Source organism: Micropterus dolomieu, linkage group LG01, assembly GCF_021292245.1.
Source record: "Micropterus dolomieu isolate WLL.071019.BEF.003 ecotype Adirondacks linkage group LG01, ASM2129224v1, whole genome shotgun sequence".
Classification (NCBI taxonomy): domain Eukaryota; kingdom Metazoa; phylum Chordata; class Actinopteri; order Centrarchiformes; family Centrarchidae; genus Micropterus; species Micropterus dolomieu.
Window position 1 is genome coordinate 30817567 of NC_060150.1, and position 20781 is coordinate 30838347.

Sequence of the window (20781 nt, forward strand, 5' to 3'; positions counted from 1 at the left end):
TATTTTTTGTGCATGATGCCTTAAAATGTGTAAAAACGACACAAAAGAGAAATCTTTTATTAAAAAAATGAATGAAAATCTTTTCTGGGGTTTGCTTTCGTCATTTGCATGACCACGGAGCCACGTTGCATTGCAGAGGAAACAGTAGATCTCCAGAGTGGCTGAAAGTCGCCCTCTGCTGCACGGTGGTTGTTTTTACCACTGCAATGCAGCAGTAAGTGTCCCAGAACCTTGTGCTTTATTTGTTGCAGTGGGAAGTATGAAAGTGTTGCTCAGCCTTATGAAGGTTGACGTTAGCTAGCGGGGTACATTTTGTAATGCAAGTTTATGCTTTCAGACACTGGAATATTTAAATTTGGAAGCGCTAACTTACTTTGTCTATTGTTTTATGAGTTAAGGTAACTTAGAGCTAACGTTAGGTTGTTCACGAGTGAGTGTTAACAATGGCGCTTAAACTTTTTTGGACACTGAGACCAATTTTAGGGGCTAACTGTCAAAGTAACGTTAAACCATATGGACAGTCGATAAAGGCGAGTTTGTGGCCAGTAAAATGCTACAGCACTGCAACGGGAGGTGAAGACACTGGACCAGGTATGTGTGGCAGTAGTCAGTCAGTAACTTAATAAAGACTGTAGGGGGCAGCAGAGGCCGCAACAATGGCAGCACAGACTGTGTTACACACCTGAGAGCTATAGGTGTTGTAAGGAAGATAGCACAAGTCACATGATCACTTAGAGTCGACACAGAACGCAAGAAAGAGACAAAGCTCACCAAAGTAGCCAATAAACATTTACACAACTTCAAATTAAACCCGCATTTTGTTAAGTTTTACTCATTGTGTGGCATCAGACATTTTTCACTCAAATCACAAGAGAACAAGCACAGATGTAATTATTCATCTTAAAAGAGGGCTCAGTTCCATTAAGTAATACAGGAAGGCTTGCCATTGAGCCAGAATGCACAGCCCCAAGGCCCTGAAAGTGGTAAACCTGAGTGGTATGCAGCCAATATCAGTGGTTAAAGTCCCACTTGTAGTTGTCCTGTTAAGACTGCCTCCAAAGAGGCCAATGCTTCTTAGGCTGCTCCTATCATTTTGGTTATGGATAATTGATTCATTTTGTCTAATAAATATAGGTAAAGCAGAACATAAACTTAATAAATCAACATAGTCAGTCATAGACAGAACCCCTTCTCAGAAGCAGCTGTACTTCTAAAATGTGATCCTAATGTTTAGTTTTTGTTGCCCTGCTGGCTCACTTCATTCTGCTCCGACTCAGAGCTTAACTCCGAAAATGTAACCGTGAAATAAAATGGAAAACAACACTACAAAGTTAAAAGGTGGTTCCAGTCCTGTGCACACGCTGCACTCTGTGATAATTAGTTTGAGGTGCAGCAGAGCAGAGAGGACGGCCTAAGACAAATTGCCTTTTTCTTCCTCCATCCTGCCAGGCCTCACTTCACTGGGTTTTGTTTAGCAGTCCTTTCTCCTCAGAATAGCTGGTGTGAGCGAGGTTAATGCATCCAGTAGCTTTGTTTTCCTTTGCTGTTCTCTCTGGGATGCAGTTGCCTCTGGCTGCGGGTGACAGCTGGATTCTCTGGGATGACCCCAACAATGTCAGGTCAACTGCCTGATGCAACCTCAAGCCACAATCACTGGCGCGCACACTTCAATAAACACACACTGAGACAGAGCGAGAGCCAAGGCCCTCACCTCAGCCCAGGCCATCTTCTTTCATTGTTTCGCTGTTTCTATGACCAAGTCTGTCCACATAAAAGGATTTACATTCCTTCTCCATCCCTCTTACTGTGGAGTTTAAACTTAATGCCTCTGGGTCGGCCTCTTTCTAAGTGTTTCGGTCCATATTGGTTTCTGTCTGTGCATCTTTATCATTCTCTGTCATTAGCTGCGGGACAGACTGTGGTCACAGAGCGCAGGGGGTCCGTGGTTACCGTGGCGATAAACCGCCCTGAGGTGCGTAATGCGGTGAACCAGGAGACGGCGAGGCGTCTGCTCAAAGAGCTGGAGGCCTTCGACAGTGACAAAGACCTGAAAGTGGCTGTCCTGCACGGGAAAGGTAAGAGCACTGTAGGAGACAGACATGGAGTGTGAGCCTTGTTTAATTGATATTGAGGGATTTTGTCTCTGGTTACAGGCCATCCTGTCGTCCTCAGCATCAGTCATTTCCCTCTAGGTGTTTCCTCCAGTTATCTGCAGCTCTTTTTTTAACATTTCAGCTACACAACTGGGGATGGAATATTTTGGAATATCATAAGACTCTGAGAGCGTTACACCTTAAAGAAATAGTTAAGGATGCCAGTGGGAAGGATGCTTATTTGCTTTCTTGCGGAGAGTTAGATGAGAAGAGTGATGCCAGTTAGCCCAGCTCTGTGCTCAAGTAACAAAATCTGTCTACCAGCACCTCTAATCCTCACTAAGTAACGTGTTATAGCTTGTTTGTCTAATCTGTACACAAGCCGCAGTGTAAAACAACACATTGTGGTTTTATGGGGGATATATGTGCCCGACTATTTCTTGGTCGGGCGGTAACTTCCTGGAGTCTCCACAGGTTGCTTGGCAACATTGCACTGTAGGAAAAACTCAAATTTAATCGGCTGATATCTGACATTTTGAGATAATCGGTATCGGCCAGTACCTGTGCTCACGAGGCTGATATATAAAACAAGTCTGCAGGCAGCCTTGTCAGTGTGGCTGCTGTGGAACAGTGTTAGTGCTCCCCCTTGTGAGTTTTGGGAAGGTGGTGTAAAAGTTAGTTTGGAGCTCTAAATTTCCTCAGTTACCATTGTGGCTTGTGTTAAATTTATATTGTTATACTGTAGAGATTAATGCTGCTGAATGACGTCACTTCTGACAAACCCTACCCCACTCTGATATCTACAGCATAACCCAATCGATTTTTCTTTTTCATTAATTAACATAATTTCCATCTAAAACAACATATTACTGGCTAAGATAACGATGTATATTAGATTGTACTCTGCACGGAATAATGGAATGATACATGACTTTTCTTTGTTTTGATATTACCATTATAAATCAACATCAGCCACTGAAAACCCATACCTGTCGACCACTAATTTGGAGGTATTGTCTTGGCAAATTAGAGAATTTAAGGCACTTTTACAAAAGGGTGATTTTTATATAAGCATGCCCGAATGTTTTTTTTCTTAACTTCAAGGTTAAGGAAAGCAGACTCTTTTTTTATTATTAATCTGAGCTGAAAAATATTTGCAAACCAGAAAGGGAGAACATTGCAGGTCGTAGAATCGGTCTGATGTGGTTATGGAAAGTCATGGGGTAGTCACTGAAATTTTGTTTGTTTGTTTTACTCCACCTTCTCTTCCTCAGCCCTTCATTTCTTACTCTCCTCAGCCCTTGACCTTCCCTCTCTCCATCACCTTCCTCCTCAGCATCTTTTTTCCAGCCTTTGCTCCTTGGAGTCCTGAGATCTAGCCGAACTGCCGAGGTGACCAGACTTGTGCACAAACAGAAAAAAAACACACACACCTGCGATGTGGCCTGCACTATGTCAGCCGCCCAAAGCCAGAATCATGCCACAGCTCCTAATACCTCTAAAAACAATCATCACACATACTGACTGAACTCCGTCCCTCAGTGGAAATAATGTCTTCAACCTGGATCAACCTGTCTGCTGTAACGTGTACTGTGGCCTCCAGAGACACAAGTATATACTTTGTTTGGTACTTTAGAGGTTGGAGCCTCTCCAGATGACGGCTGCTGAGTGCCTTTAGTCTCAGCTGTGAACAGAAAACAGTGTGTTAAAGAGTAATTAGCTGGTGTTAAATGGGTTAGTAATGAGCGGCACAGTAGGTCGTTCCAGCAAAAGTGGCTCTTCTGTGATTCCCACAATGTCTCTAATGTGCTTTTAATCGTCCCACCACACATCCCTGTCAGCAGGTCGACTGTATTGCTGCTCCACTGAACAAGAAGACTGACCTTCAGTGGTGATTAGCAGTCTGTCTGTGTTATGAGATGTCAAGCAGGGAGGTCGTAGTTTGGGATGTAGTGTTTCTGAAAACATAAGGAATCCATTTTGTTCAAATTAGCGCCAACGCGATCACTCTCTCAGCTCTCGTTTTTCAGTGTCGACATGTTTTTTTTTTCTTTAGCTTGTGAAATTAAGAGTAATTGCTTTCTCCAGGTTTTGAGTATGCTGCCGCATATTTGGAGTGTTTGGGATTCAGATTTCTGTGGCTGTTCTGTGGCCAGGTGCAATCTACATGTCAGCCCAGCTGTGTCACTAAAGGCATGTGTTCAGCTGAACTGAGATGAAGCCATTTTTAATGTCTGTAAAGCCTCACTACAGTCCTCAAATTTGTGTTTTTCACTTGGTCATCAAGTGATAAATTGTAAACGGTTCATTAGCTCATTACAAAAATACTAAACAAAAAGACCCCCAAACATATTTTCTCACTAACCTCGAGAGGCATCTGTGTAGTTTTGGTTTTATTTGTCCAAGATTTGAGAAATCCATTCAAATGGAATTTGGTTTTTGGTTCTCATAGCAGTGAAACATTACATAAAAAGTGTCCCAGTTTATCACAAAGATCTTAAATGGGGTTGGATGTCAGGTGTGTTCTTCTACATTAAATCCGGCTTTTTAGCACAGGCCATGGGTCTTTTCCACAGCAGACATTTTGACTTTTGTCATAAGAAAAGCACAGGTGTTCCTAATCACGTTAACTCTCTGTTCTGTGTCCCAATAAGCCATGACAGTGTGACCGTGAGCCAGCATGTAGGCTACCAAGACCCTGAAACTCAAGCAGCTAATTGGAATTCAGCCATAATTAATTGAATTATTTACACCCGTGCTTTTCCTACCATGACAAAATGTCTTTGGTGAAAAAGACCTGTTATCATGTTGAACCAGGAAAAGGCCCCATGCTGCTTAACCAACATTTAAATGCACGCCTGTCTTAAACAGTGGTTCCCAACATTTTTGGCTTCATCAGTGGTTCTGTGCGTCTTATCAATTTTGACCAGGTCAAACAAAGCCCCTGTTTGCTTTCTTTATATGAAATGTTTTAGAAGCTTTTAAAATGTTCCAGTAATTCACAAGAAAAAACACAAAAATTAGAGGAACAACTGAAACACATCTAATTTTGTTTGTCATGTTTTTTTCTGCTTTATCATCCTGCCACATCTCAGATTTATAGTGTGACTATATGACTGTCGACATTATCAACTTTGTACAGAAGAAATGGTCCCCGTGAAATCTGTTTGCAGTGTGTTCAGTGTGTTCACATGGGGAAAATGTTGTTTTCTTTTCATAATTTTGTTGAAATTACCCCTTTTCAAAGCTAAAAAAAACTGAACCCACAAGGCTTCAGCTAAGTCTCCTAATCATTGCTCTTCTCTCCTTGCAACATCTCTGATATAACTGCACTGCTTATTTAGAAAGAGCTCATGTCTAAGCGTTTATCACTCAAATTAAAAAGAGTCTGTTTGGCCTGTCTCTTTTCACTAAAAAAACCTTCTCTATGAGTCTAAAAGTGCCTTAAGATCCTCCATGACTGGACCAGCTCTTGTACTCTTTTTTGTATGTTTTATTTTTTTCCCTACAAGGACAAAGGGTTTTAGGGCGCTTCATCACGTCGCTGCTCCCATAAACAGCATGACGCACTGTTTTTCTATAATTGCCCTGCGCTGACCCACAGCTGTAATCAAAGCTCCCACTTGATGGGTGTTGCTGGCACATGTGTTCGTTATAATCATTTTCATTACTGTTACATTAAGGACAGAGGAGGATTTTATGAGTCCCTGCCTGAGCCTGTGACATAGTGTTTGTAGGCCTCTTGGGTAATGTTGTAATTACCACATGAATCCAACGGAAGGGGCTGTGGTTGGAGTATGTTAGTCTTCCATTAATGAGGATATTGTGTATGTCCATATGTGCACACATGATCTGTGACTATGTATTGGATCCGGGCTCTGTAGGAGAAGAGAAGCATTTGTGTGCCAGCCAACCCAGAGCAAGCTGCTATCCAAATTGCAGCCCTCGGTCTTCAGCTCAACTTGTTGTTTTTTTTCATCCTCATCATTTTCCCTTCCTCTCTGACTTTCCAGCTGCCATACTTAGTAATTTTGTGGTCTCCTCCAGGAGGGAATTTCTGTGCTGGTTATGATCTGAAAGAGCTGGCCAATCGCAAAGCCCGACTCCAATTGGAGAAAGATGTCACCAAGGGTCCCGGTCTGATGGTGAGCGCTGTGCATGTGCTAGTGAGGGTTCTATATCTATATTTCCTTATGATCTTAATGGAGGGCTAAAAGTTTCTACAAACATATAAAACCAGAAGATGTGGTCAGCCATGATTGTGAATATTTTAAGGGTTTAGGAAGGCAGATAGTGGTGAAAATTTGGGTTTAGGGAATTATGTTGAATCAGAGAAATGCCTTAATAAATACAGTTGTGTATGTTTGTGTGTAGGTCTGTGTGTGTGTGTGTGTGTGTGTGGGTGTGAGTGTGTGTGTGTGTCGAGCATTAACAGAAAGTCCTCACTCCTTGACAAAGAGTAAGGATCATTACATAAATGATGTACTGTGAGCTAAAAAAGCTGCAGCCTATATACAATCTGTTTGGATTGCATGTTAAGTCTTTGGGATTGAGTGGACCTCCTGTGCAGAAAATTATAGCGCTGTATCTCTTGCAGAATACACAGTACTTCATTTGTTCAGCGACAGCCAGAACTTGGATCATTTGTTACTCTTTTGTTTGACAGTTTGAGACAGAATTAAGAAAATAAAATCTGGAGAGTTTTTAGTGCATAAACCATGGAAATAAGAGAGGCAAAAATCATGAAATGGAAAGTGAAAATATATATTCATATAGACAGGCTTCAAATATACCATACGGTGGGATGTATTCTACAGGAAACTGTGTCGCTGCCTTGTTAACTGTGTGCGTGTTTTGACGGTCTAATCCGGTTGTTTCCTCCAGGGTCCCTCCCGTTTGGAACTGTCAAAGCCGCTGATAGCAGCTGTCAGCGGCTACGCTGTGGCTGGAGGGCTGGAGCTGGCTCTGCTGGCGGATCTGAGAGTGGTGGAGGAGAGTGCCGTCATGGGGGTGTTCTGCCGCAGGTTCGGTACGTCTGACACCTCATGCTCCTGCTGTCTTTACTACTGTACAATGCTATACTGTTCTTCTACTAGTAGTGGTTAGTGGCGGTAGGACAGTACTACTACTTCTTTGTTTAAAAATGCTACTTGTACTATCATTACTGGAAGTTTGCCTTACCTTTTATTATTTAAGGTAGTTTCACTGAGGGCATCAATGAATTCTCTCCTCTTTTAGAAACTGCTCACACTGACACAGTTACACACATCCACACCTGGAAGCTGCCCAATACAACCACAGTCTGATCCGCTGGCCACTGAGCAGCTACACTGGATCCGTTGGGGTTTTAGGGCCTAGGGCAACTCAGGTGGTAATGAAGGAGGTGCCAACACTCGCTTGTTCACTTTCTCCACCCCGGGATTATCCTACTGGTCCAGAGATTGAACCAGCATCCCTCAGGTCACAAGCTTGCTTCAGTGAGGCTCTATAAATAAATTTTCTCCTCTACTGCTAGAGGCTCTTCTTCCACTACTAGTGCTACTATTTTTAGTACAGTTACTGTCTCAGCTTGTGTTTCAGCAGATATTACACAGTACTACAAAGACAAAAAAAAATAGTTACAACAACCACTGCTGATTCTTAATGTACGTCTTTTTTACCCCTGCAACTGTCGCTAGTAGTAGTAGCAGTGATAGCTCTTTGCACCTGCGTAGCTTTCTACAACTGCTTGAAACACTTCACTAGTAGCTGTATTACTTAGTAGTTGTATATTATAGTAGTATAGCTTCTGTCAGTATTCATGCTGCGGCTACTAACTCAAGCTACTTTGTAGGGTTGGGTATTGTTTAAATTTTATCGATTCTAATTTCGATTCTACTTATCAAATCTCTCTTCTGGTTCCAACCCCTACACCCAAAGTCTTGTCGGCGCTCTGTGACATTCATTCACCTTCTACTTGCTCATCTTTCCCTTCATGGCTAAAGTGAAAGGAGTTTCTGTGCTAGCGGGGCGTGTATCTTAGAAAAATATATATTGGAATTATTTTTACACATCGGAATTATTTTTACAAATCGTTTCCCTTCAATATAAAAGGTGACTGTCAGCTTGTGTGTTTTGAACCTGTCTTGAGATGTTAGCATTAGCTAGCGTTAGCTGTATCTGGGGCATCATTGTAGCTGGGAGAGCGCGACACATTGAACACGGTGCGCACCTTCAGATTTAAGCCGTGTAGAAGTAAATGCTTCGTCATGGTGGAGCTGACGTACTGCGTAACAAATGATGTGACGTTAGGTCCACGTAGCAGGTCCTAGCAGATAACTGCAACTTTTATGGACTGTAAAATGCTCACTGCATTTCAATCGGAAGCGCAACTGAAAAATGCAGAATCCAAATTGTCTTGTCTTGTCTTGAATCCATGGTTCTTGGAAATTTGGTACTGGATCCAATGGTTTCTCGATACCCAACCCTAGTACTTTGACTACTTCTTTTTAATGTTTTTCTGCTAGTAATACTAGTGCATCTAATGGGTGTACTGTTTCTCTTTTCCCGCTACTGTTAATAATACTAATACAATCCTATCAATGCTGGCAGTAATAATAGGAATGGTTCTGCTAGTGTTGTAGAAGAGCCAGAGGCCTTAATTTCAGCAGACTCTCTTCCTCTTTATCCTCTGTTTTGCTGCTCTTTCTCTCTGTCCATGAAAGTATCCGTGTGTTTGTCTTTGCATCGAAGCATACATCATCTGTCTCCTAATGCCAGGAAGCCGACGCTGTTTCTATTTTTCAACTTTGTTACTCTGTCCTCTGTTATCACCCCAGCCTCGTCTTGTTTGTGTGCGAGGATGGAGTCATAGTGCGATAACACCAGTGACCGTGACCTTTTGGCATCACAGCCAGAGTCTGCTGGGCAGTCTTGATAAGTAGGAGAGGAAGCAACCGACTGCCAGGTTTCCACTGCAGGGCCAAACAGGGCTTACATATTATTTATGTCACACAATTTCCTCATAAACAACATTTTCCTTTCTCGGCGTCTCGTAGCTTACTGGCACGGTTTGCCCGCTGACTCGGCTATAGTTTTAAAAGAACAAGTAGTACTTTGGATCTTCTGCTGTAAACACTTTAAGCTAATCCTGATCCCAGCAAGTCATAGTTGGCTTCACTATGTAAAAGTGGCTCGTGTTGGACTGTTGCAGCATCCCTCATATCGCTGTCATTGCTTTAGCCATGCTGCTAGAGGGTTTAAAATACGACCATGGTGTTTATAAATACAACTGTTGTACTATAATTTACAGGCAGTACTAGATTTAGAGTGTAAACATGCAGGGCTTATCTTCGCAGGCCTGTAATTTAACAGGAGAGCATCCTGGCAGTGGCGTTGTCTTTCTGTCCGTCCTCCCAGACTATGTGGTGGCAAGTCTTCTGTGCCAGGCCACGCCATTTTACCATCATTATTGTAGAGAATTATTTCAAAATTCATTTAATGTTGAAGCTTTTTTTGTAGATGTAAACTCATGTAGATGTCAACCCATCATCACGTGACAAAGAACTTAATGCTTTATTATCACTATTAAAAAATTGTCCAGGGCTATTATGGTATCTTTATTTTGATAGCTAGATTCTGATCGCTGAACATAATGATTTAATAATGTAAAACCACCACAATGTAATACTCCATGTTAATGGGGAAAGGGGGAACAAACCTTCACTAAAACTACATCAAAGTATGTTTCAATTAGTCCATCACCAGGGCTGGCTATTGAACTTCACTTGAACCATTTTTCTAACTTACCAAAAGATGTTGTTTTAAGTATCACAAATTGTCAGGTACTGAAAACTGGCATCAGATGTTTTTTCGCATTCACATTCAATTATTTTTCGATCAGACAGTCATTTAAAATCTGAAGTTTTCCTAATTGCATATGTCTTCTGCTTGTCGTTGATTTGTGCAATTACAGTCTCGGTCAAAGAATGCTTTACCAAAAGTTCAAACATTCACTTAAGTGTTAAAAATACACATCTGAGTTAGAGAAATGACCACGCTTGCCACTGTGTGTTACCTGCTGTTGTTGTGTGTTACATTCAAGTTCAAGCAACATCTTGTCTGTCAGCCAGAAACTAAGAGGATTGAAAGTGCAGGTACAGAAAAGGGGAGACACAGGAGAAGACGTAAAATGCCTGGGTTATAATTTTAACGATGGGTCATCAGTGCAACTCTGGACACGAACTGACAAACTTCTTCCACTAGATTCAAAAATCTCAGTCTGAGCTCTGAGTGTCCCATTAGGGATGAAATTAATCTAGTGCCTGCACTCATACTTCTTCCATCAGCTCAAAACTATGTTTGGGAAGCAGAAATGAGCATTACTGCGGTTTTGACACATTAAGTTGCACATTTCCTCCCAGTAATTAATTTCCAGCCTCTTGATTGCCTCATATCTTCAAGGCTTGTTTGTCAACACATTTGATTCGTTTCCCCCGGCTTAGTTGAAACCACTGCGGTTTTTCATTCAGATGTGCGTTTAGCAGAGTGATTATTACTCTGACTGCTGGTTTTCAGCATTTTCATACCCAAGCTCGGCTTCACAACCAGCATCTTTACATTTTCAAGCCTGTAGTTAATGTAGTTTAAATCTTGGTGTGGGTGAAAGAACATTTGCAAGATTTTATGGGGCTGCATTCCAGAATGAGACATTTCTCACAAGACCTTAAGTTTTGAAAAACAGACTTTACACTGGAAACAGACACAGCAATGTGTTTAAATCTTGCTTTATTTTCCCAACATTAAACAATTGAAAACCGAACTTCCCTACCCATTTACATCAAAAGTAACGCTGGTCTGTGGGACGCACAGTTTATTTAAAGATCCTGTGTTTCTTACCGATTATTTCCTTTTAATGGTTGAATTCTGTAACCGTTTTGGGGTCGGGCACAGATGGCAGCAGCCGGAGGGAATCCCTGGTGGCTTTGGAGTCGAAGAACCCTCAGAGGCTTGCTGCACCGCTCTGATGTGGGCCAATGGCAACCATAAGGATCTGACAGCTTTCTGGCACATGATTGGCTGCCGAACCTGTGGCTTCCTGTCTGGGGCCCCTCTGCCCCGCCAAGGAGGAAATGAGAAGGAGGAGATGGTTGCGTCACAGGAGTCTGGTATTAGTGTCTGCTGCTCGTTGAATTTTGAGAGACCTGAATGAAAAACCAACGTGCTTACCTAATTCCCTGATGTTATTTTGGTTCCTTAACCCAGAGGAACATCACAAAGCAAAGAGGGAAAAAAAAGTTGGCACCGGAAAAGGAAACTTAAAATAGTTCAGTAATACTTCATTCAAGGATTTTTCTTTAAATGGTGAGGCTAAATCAGGAAAGCATGGAGGTTGCTCAGGATTATTAGGATAGTACTCCTCTGATTTTTTCCTGTTTTGAAATAGAGACCGCTAAATGGAGACCCCCCTCAAACACACACAATCCAGTCATGCTGGTGTGTCCTCCCTCTTTCTTCTTCCCATTTTTAAAGTCCTGTCTTATACCTGGACAAAGGACAGATGAAGAGCGCCAAAGAAGAAGAAGCCACACGTTGAATCAAAGTCAAACCTCAGTCCAAAGCTGACATAACATCGGCCAACTCAAACACCCGCTCAGTGAGTTTGAAACTGAGTAACATAGCTCGGTGATTACATCATCTCGCCTAAAAACCAGCACTGCTTTTGAAACTTTTCCATAAAGAGTGAATGGACAGACCAGTTCTGTGCAGGGACTTAAGTGGATAAATTGAAGGCAAAATATGGGCATCATTTTGGACCATTACCAATAGCTTCATATTAATCTAAAACAAATCATGACAACTCGTGTCCAAAAATTTTAATCATTTTAAACTTTATACCTCAAATTTAGTGACTTTGGGGCACATCGGCTTCCTGATATGATATGATCATTTTTAAATGTGATGTTGTTCTTTCTCATGAGGTGCTACATGTGCATTTTCATGGTTTAAGGCCCTTTTTGTAGCCTTGGCAGGCTCTCATAATGATGCTCTGTAAACTAAAGAATACACAAGCCCAATGGGAGCTATTTTCCTTGATTCCCAATGAGTATTTCAAAGTGAGCCTCCGATTGAAGGCCTGCTCTTTTTCCTCTGTCCATTTAGTTTGGTGTTGTCCGGAAATCGTTAATCCACATCAAACCTAATCGCATTACCCTCATGGGAGGCCATTGTAGTGTGTTTTACTTTGATGTGGTGAGAATACCAGCAGCACCATCAGCTAACCAGGACACCTGAGTGTGTCATGTTTCACACTCTGTTCTCAGGTTATTAGCCGCTATAGATGGTGGAAGCGATGTCCCGCGGAGTGTGGTCTCCTCCTGTAGGACTTGGTACCAATACGAGGTACAAAAATGATCACTTCTGTTGTGGTTGCCCTAGTGCACATGGAGTTCAGAGGTTAGCTACAGAGCAGCTGTCTTTCAGCTAGTGGAGATTCGGACGTTTCAGCAGTGTGAAAACTACCTGACAAGTGGGTTTGAACCCAGCTCTGTTTTTCTTTCTTAAATAACTACTGCCTGGTTTGATTTTTACATACTGAATAGATGCTTGCAAATTTAAAGGAAATAGTGGTTACTTATAATAATATAGCAAAAATATGTACAGATGCAAACACATGTGATCTGCGACATTTGCTGTTTACGGGAAAACTGTAATACACCTAGTGACCTCTTTATAAATTCATAAATTTGTATGCTTTTGTTACCATTTTAGCACAGTTAAGGGAACAACTGCTAAAATATAAAAAATCCATAGTTTAGGTTTTGAAAAAGTCAGTTTGCAATGTAGTTAACTGTAACAGCCCATCCGAAAGCACCTGCATCATTAGTCGACATTCTGAAACATCAGTACAAGTTACAGCAGTTAAGAATTTTGTATCTACATTTTGTACTACATTTGTAAAGAATTTCTTTAGAAATTGTTCAAATATTATTCAAAATAAATTGTGCTGAAAATATTTACTGAAATCCAGTTAAATGGTCTTTTCAGCAAATGAATGCTGATTGAGGATCTGAAAACCCAGAAGCCTAAATTTCTAAATGTAACAATCTGTGATGACTCAGATACGATTCGGGAAGAGCTGCGCTGTTCTGTTATCACAGGCCAACACATTATATCCAACACTGGAGAAATTAGATAAAATACAAGGTTTTTTTCTTTCCTCCAGACGTCTCCTAAACGTCATTCAGATAAGTTGTGATGGCCCTATGATGCAGGGAGACAACCACCTCTTATATGTAGTTATTAAACAACAGGCTTTGCTGACTCATGTCTAACCTTGTTAAAGGGATTTTTCACCACTGGAAAGATGGTCTTCTCATAAAACTGGGCTGTCTATGCAGTAGAAAGAGGCGAATATTTTTTTTAATTGGTGCTACATGACCAGAAAAAACAGGGAAAAAGGGCTGTGGTGTTGCCTTTTGCTAGAGGTAGGTAGAAAACCTACAACAACCACAATGCATAATACCTGTTGCTTTCCAAAGCTTCCCCAGCTCCTACAAACAGCCAGTCAGAGCTACTAACGTTAGGCTAAACTCTGATAGCACCACCAGGTGAAAAACTGGGGCAGTGTATACGCTAACGTATTGAAAATGGGGACTGTATGTTTTCATACTGTAACACTGCCGTGCTAGTAACAAAACGCTGACTTTGGTTGTTTTTGCCAGTTTCTTTTCAGGAACTATGTCTAAAGCACTCCAGTATTCATATGTGGCCCAAATTGGCTTAATGCACTATAATTCATCTGCACTGTATTCTGTCTCATATAAAGCCTAGTTCACACTACGCGATTTTAAGCCCAATTTGCCAGCGAGCTCGGTGACCATCGGGCTGTGATCAGGGGTAAATCAGTGATCGATTGCCGGTCGCCAGTCGTTATGTGTGAACTCCTCAAGGACACGTTAAAATAGCTCCCCGACACATTTCTGACACATCGCCGACGTCTGCCAGATATCTAGCATGCCAAATATCTGGAAGAGTCGGCCGACTCGACACCCACATCCAGCCAATGAGAGCAGGCAGCTACTTTTCACCGCAAAACACTTGTTACTCACCTCTAGCTCTCTCTGTAGCTCAGACAATCCCTGCTACCTGCGTGTGCTAATCCATTCTTTCCCCATATTCTTTGTCTTTATAGTTGGTATCTTTATAATATAAACAACAGCTGTTTCATGTGTAGATTCTCATCATTTCCCATTTCACTTTTCACGTGTGAGTTCTTGGCAAAAAGTGGTTTGGAAACCAGCGTCGGGTGACAGAGTCATCATCAGCTTGTGTAGTGTGTGACCCCCTGTCACCAATCAGTCACGTAGTGTGAACGCCACAACGACTTCAGACTCTGTAACTGATTTGCTGATTCCAGCATTACAGTATTAAAATTGGTTTCTTCCATATCTACATTGCCTTCTACCAATGGTACCACACCAAAGGCATGTGTCTTGACAATGGGCTTATCTGCTTTGAACAAGTGCTCTTTTCCAAACGATCAGCTCATATTTAAAGACCAATGATTACAAATCCACACTTTTGTTTTGCAGACACTGACTCATTATCTTGTGTCAGGATCACTGTCAAGCATTTTCCTCTATGAAACTTGGAAAAAGGGATCAGAGGCCACCGCTCTCCGCCCCAGCCATCAACCAACCGTCTTTCAAGCCAAACATTCCTTTTGAGTTAAAACTACTTCAAGGAGGTGCTCCCAACCTCTCCGCTCCCATTCATGTGGGACAAAGCGCAGGTCCGTGTAAATTCCCGCAAACAGGATACATCAGAGACGGGACTATCAGACAGAGAGAGGAGAGTGAGGGTTGGAGGTGCTGGAGACGAGTGCAGTGGATAAGAAGGGAGATTCTTCCGGTTGCTGATAGCGATGGTGCCAACAGCAGCACCAAAGACAGACTGGAGGTCAACCTGGCTCTTTATCTGTCCTTCTTAGAGTCAGGCACTGTCTTCCTCTACCTCTTCTTACCGCTGCATGCCTCTCACTGTTTTCTAGCTAGCATCCTGGCTCTCTGTCATTTCTTTCTCTTCTTCTTTCTGTCTTTTGCTGTAATCAAAACCGATGGTTCTGGACACGAAATAGAGAAGCTCTTTGCACGAATCGATCTTATGTCACTGAGGACTAGAGCTTTTTCCTAACCATGTACCACAGAGGGTACTTCTGCAGCTACCAGAGGGTATATGGAAATACTGTAGAGTAGCTCAATAACTTTTAAATTTAAGAATAAAAAAAAATCAAATATTGAGTCAGCTACAATGCCTGAACATTAGCTATTTTGAGAGCTATTGTGTGTTCACACTGACAGCTGTGGCAAAATGCAGTGCACAGATGGTGTACTGATAACAGTCAGAAAGTTGAGTGTGGAACGCAGGATACTTCTCACCTTCAAAAAAAAACCTACGCAAGTAAGTACATAGTGTACACAGTATACTACATAAAATTAATTTAGACACAGCATAGGCGTTGTGATTGAGAGTCTTAGCAAGCAAGCAGGGAAGTTTAAATTGCTAAAAACAATGGGAAATATGCTTGAAATAATAAGCTGAAAGTAAAACATAGTTGAAATAGTTAAAAGTACTGGATAAATGGTAGTAATACAAATTACTGGTTAATGGTAGTAATAGCTAAAAGTACTGGATAAATGGTAAAAATATTTTGCTAAAAGTACTGGATAAATGGTAGTCTTGGCTAAAAGTACAGGATAAATGGTAGCAATAGCTAAAAGTACAGGATAAATGGTAGAAATCCTTGAAAGTACTGGATAAATGTTAGAAATAGCTCAAAGTAATGGATAAATTATTACAGGGTCCAGCCTCCAAATTTGACCAGACTGACGTAAACATTGACAGTTGATTTGTATTTTTTTTATTAATACATCCACTTTTACATTATGGATATGGAAATGTGAGTTTAAAATCAATTTAAATGAACACATCTGGAACACGATGGTTGGTGCTGATCGGTCAGTTCATCTGATAGGGCTGTGCGTGTACATCAGACATTAAAAGTTGGGAACCAGTGGACTATAGAATGGTATGTGTGCCGGCTGTACAGAAATACTTGTACAGGAATGCCCTTACATGTAAGTGTGTGTAGTTAAATGTGGTACATAACAAAGCTCCACAAAGCGAGACCTTGGCTGAAACACTCTCAGTTGTTGTCTGAGAGTCAATATAGAAAAGACCTTGAACCTCACACACACCTAGAAACACACCTGCGCTTCAAGGATCTGTGCTATTCATATAATTAAAGCAAAAGGAATTCAGGCATCATTTATGTTGCATTTCATCGGCTCAGGGTGCTCAGACGTAAAGTCTGTAATTTACATTTCAGTAGAATATATTCCTGTAATTGGGGCTGACTGAAAAATTGAGTGAAATCTAGTATTTGCAGACAGTGTAACACCCTCCCTCCCCCCACCTAATCACAGTCTTCTGCCTGTCAGAGCGCAATATGTGCTGACTGTCTGAACCCAAACCAGGCCCCTGGATTGGTCACACTGGTATTCCATGTATTCCAATTTAATTTATTTGAACGACATGAAGGAGAGAGTAGCTTGCTGAGTATGAATCGAATACCAGTATTTCCACAGCTCCCTACAGAATGAGAGAAGGGGGAGAAAAAAAACAGAAAGCTAGCATGATGATTTGGGGTTATGAAAACATGTCCGACACATGTGCTCTCAATAAGGGGCAGTCAAATAGAATCAGCGACTTGGAGGAATTAGGGAGTCGGGATTGTGGCGTGGAACTTGGGAGCGCTCAACGGTAGAAAGTATGCCAGTTGCAGCTGGTGCTCTTTAGAAATTAGGACAGATTCCAGATGCTTACTGTACCTTGCAGTGTTCCCTCTCTCCTCTTGTCTCTCTCTCTCTCTCTCCCTCCCTTCCCTCTTATCCCTGTTTCTCTCCGGTAGACTCAGTAATAATGCAAATGCGTCCAGTGAGACTGAGAGTAAGGAGGAGTTTGAGTATTCACATACTGACAAAAAGAAAACAGAGTTACAGTTGAGGAGTAAAATTGTTTCAAAACTGTTTTCCCCTGACAGCTGTAACCCAGATTAATGCCAGCGGTATATTATGTATTTTTTAAGTGTTTCTTTGGCTGTTTTCACACCGCAAGGTAATATTAGAAGACCCTCCCCTTATTCTGGCAAAAAAAATTCACTGGCACAGGAATTTCCAGATGTGTTAGAGTAACAGTGCAGCAGGAAGGTGGAGATATTTTCAATCAGTCTGTAATCTGTAAGACATGGCTGTAAGTAACAATTATTTCAATTATCAATTAATCTGTCAATTTCCCTCTGATTTTATCTGTTAGACTAGACTTTACAAAAGTCTAGTCTTCTAGTCCTTTCTCGATAGACTAATTGATTAATAGATAAACCAATCATTTGAGGCCCTTTTAGGATAAATAAGTATAAATGCATGTTGTATCACAGTCGTATAAATTGGCACAGAGACATATTTTATACTGAACATCTGACTTTCTTTCAGGAGTTCCCCTGATTGACGGAGGTACAGTGCGGCTCCCGCGTCTCATTGGTCTGTCACGAGCCCTGGACCTGATTCTGACCGGCCGGCCAATCAGCGCACAGGAGGCTCTTGCCTATGGACTGGCTAACAGAATTGTTCCTGATGGCCAAGGTATTGGAGTTTGTGTAGATTCTGTGTTTATCAGTTTGTCATTGATAGGGTTGAGTATCACACTTCAATACATCACAAATACCGACCAAAATGTGTCTATCGAGCATTAAAAAATGCCTGGTATTAAAAATTGGCATTGCTTCGTCAGATTCTTAGGCTTGTTTACTTTTATGTTTGAATTGGAAAAGAAAGGGCTATTTTTATGTTTTCATATAAATCGACCAGTGTGAAAACACTGTTAAATCATTTAAAAATGACGCAGTCATCGGGCTAAAACATAACTGCCCTTGTAGATCCTGCTGGAATAAAATATAATTTTGCTACTCACAAACCAAAACATGTTGACAAGTTGGTGTTGAAGGAAACTGAAAATTCATGATGTTAATGTTGTGTTTACAGTATACTGTAGTTAGTATTGTAGGACATTTGATGGCAAATGGTATAGATGTGAAGACCAGATATGTGGGAGGCTGGAAGTCGTCTGTTAGGGGGAGTGAAAATCGTTATTCACTGTGAAGACCAGTCATGTAGATACCACAGAGAAACAGGCCTGTGGCCCATTTTCATTCAGGAAACATAGTTTTTAAGAAACTGTCTTGTAGTTAAGATCAGACAAAATCATATATAATCTAAATTTGTTCCAGTGAATCTGTTTTCTTTATTTGGCTCCAACATCACGCTGATGCCATAACTCAATATTAGCACTGTCCTCTCCTCACTCATTCAATAGCAGTCTGAGGATTTAGCTATGCACGCATTTCAACATGGTATTTCCTGTATTATATTAATGCATGAACACTCCCGTATCCTTAAATCCCAAAAAAGCCTTTCCATGTGTGAATCTCTGATTCCCTCCCCCCTCTCCTTAGAAGAAGACTAGCTTAATTCTTTTAGGAAGTTCCTCTTCCCACAGTCAAACCTCGGCCTAATTGGCCTCTCTGAGGGATGATCACTTAGCGCGGGTTTAACATCAGAGGGAAGTGAAGAAGTAGCAGCTCACCGACAAATATACACACACAGGGCATCAAAGCGTGGCATCACGAGGCGTAGTTTTTTCCATAGAACTGATCTGGATGTGGTCCCGTGCTTTCATGTGGGCGAGGAGGCAGAGTGGCATGGGTAAATCTCACAGAGACATAGCAGCAGGGGAATGCAGTGTGAAAGGGCTGGTGATTTTGGTTTTTGTAATAAGAGAAAGGGTTATTAACACATGCATTTCCTATGTTATAAATGGCCACATTTTGTAGTGTATGTATAATGTTCACTTGTATCACTGTGTTGGACTGACTTCACGTTGCATCCACAGCTTTACAGGCAGCGCTGGAGTTAGCAGAGCAAATCAGCTCCTTCCCTCAGCAGTGTCTGCGGGCCGATCGCTCCTCTGCCATGCACAGCTGCTACGACGCTCTCTCCTTCACACAGGTACACCTGATGCAGGAGCTTTACACTGTCATAACTCACCTGTAATACCAACATGTCACATTCATGTGACATGCATACAACAGAATCCAAAATCCACAATGCAGTGTTTTAGTCCATAAAGCGTTTTCTGCATGAAAGATCATTTGTGGTTTGTGGTATATTGTCACATACTGTGTTGGTAACCCAAACTGTTTTTTTTGTTGTTGTTGTTGTTTTTTCAATTTCTGTTTATTTAAGTTGGTAACAATTGCTAAAAAGGTCTTGTACACCATAAAGTTTTATAGACAGCTGTGTCAGTTAAAACGGCTGTGAAAGAACCAAAACTTTGCACACAATGTCGTTCACTTGTAAATGAAATGAAGTGAATGCATTTAGCAACATTGTGCAGGATTCTTTTGGGTCTTTCAGTTTTTTCTCTGAAGTTTAATCTGTTCATGATATTTGCCCTCTCAAGTTTCCACCATGTTGAGTTCATGAACTAAAACCTTTCTGATATGCAAAACAAAGTCATTTTAATTGGTTTAATCTGTCTTTCTGTGTCCAGGCCATGCAGTATGAGATCGACCATGGAATTCCTGTCATCCAATCAGAAGCTGTCGACGGGGCTACCAGGTTCACTGCCGGAGCAGGAAGAGGAGGAGAATTCTCCTAGCAATTTAGTTTGCAGAGGCCTTTGTGAAGTGTGATCTTCAGGTGATCTAACACATCTTGCTGTATCCATGTTTGAGGTTCACTGCTTTAAGACCACAGACTGAAAACAACATGCAGTAGAACTCTGCCCCTTCAACCATACTGAATAAACCTGATTAATTTGTGTTTTAAATAATGTTTGATGCATCCAATTTTCTATTATGAGAATGCCAGCTCATTACCTAACCAATGATATTAGCTAGCTAGCCAAGCATCACTTCCTAAAATTCAGAAATTAGTTATTAGTGACAGGCTTTTTAAAGTAATGCAAGTGCAAAGCCTTCATTCTGCAATCAGGTTGTGCTAAAATGGTTCATTCTTTCACCCTGTTGTATTTTTACATTTAAATATTATTATTTCGATTGGGTAAAGGTTGTAATTGTGAGCAACCAGCAGAGTTTTTGGTGAAATACCATCTAAAATACAAGAAAGACAAAGGTGAAGTTAGTCTAAGGTTTAATTTAAGGCCAGCATTCGCAATTGTTGTACAGTATCATATAGTATTTTTGAAGTGGGACTGTATGAGGTACTTATCCATAGTCAGTGTATTACCTGCAGTAGATGGCGGTTTGCGTGCCTCCAGTTTGGAGAAGCAGAGAGTTGTACCCACACAGAAGCTCAGCAATGTACTGCCGTTGTCAGGGTCAACAGCAAAGCGTGTTATAGCCACCTAAAAGATAGCCGTTCAACTGTACGCTATATTTAGAATATTTTCAGCTCTTTACTGTGCTGTCAGACAGCCATTTCATTTAGGACTACTTTTTATACTATGCCATTGGAGATTTTTGGGTCAGACTTTCAGGGGTTTTTGGAAGAGACAACAAATACAATACATTTTTAAATGAGCAACGGTGAAGTGCTGTCCCCTGTGGAGACCAGGGTATACCTTTTGTCTG

At 41.3% G+C, this 20781-nt stretch overlaps 1 protein-coding gene and 1 long non-coding RNA gene across 2 annotated transcripts; one reads left to right on the forward strand and one right to left on the reverse strand.

The window, feature by feature from the left end:
* The first annotated feature begins 242 nt into the window (after positions 1 to 242).
* zgc:101569 (uncharacterized protein LOC449822 homolog) lies at positions 243 to 20018 on the forward strand. Its single transcript, XM_046064927.1, has 7 exons — positions 243 to 591; positions 1905 to 2075; positions 6141 to 6238; positions 6978 to 7122; positions 17624 to 17773; positions 19080 to 19195; positions 19740 to 20018. The coding sequence occupies exons 1-7, from the start codon at positions 444 to 446 to the stop codon at positions 19845 to 19847; spliced, it is 936 nt and encodes a 311-aa protein (XP_045920883.1). The 5' UTR covers positions 243 to 443; the 3' UTR covers positions 19848 to 20018.
* LOC123980541 lies at positions 3507 to 4630 on the reverse strand. Its single transcript, XR_006827517.1, has 3 exons — positions 4459 to 4630; positions 3977 to 4051; positions 3507 to 3777 (listed from the first exon to the last, which is right to left on the reverse strand). It is a non-coding gene; the product is annotated as an uncharacterized LOC123980541 (long non-coding RNA).
* Positions 20019 to 20781: the final 763 nt, after the last annotated feature.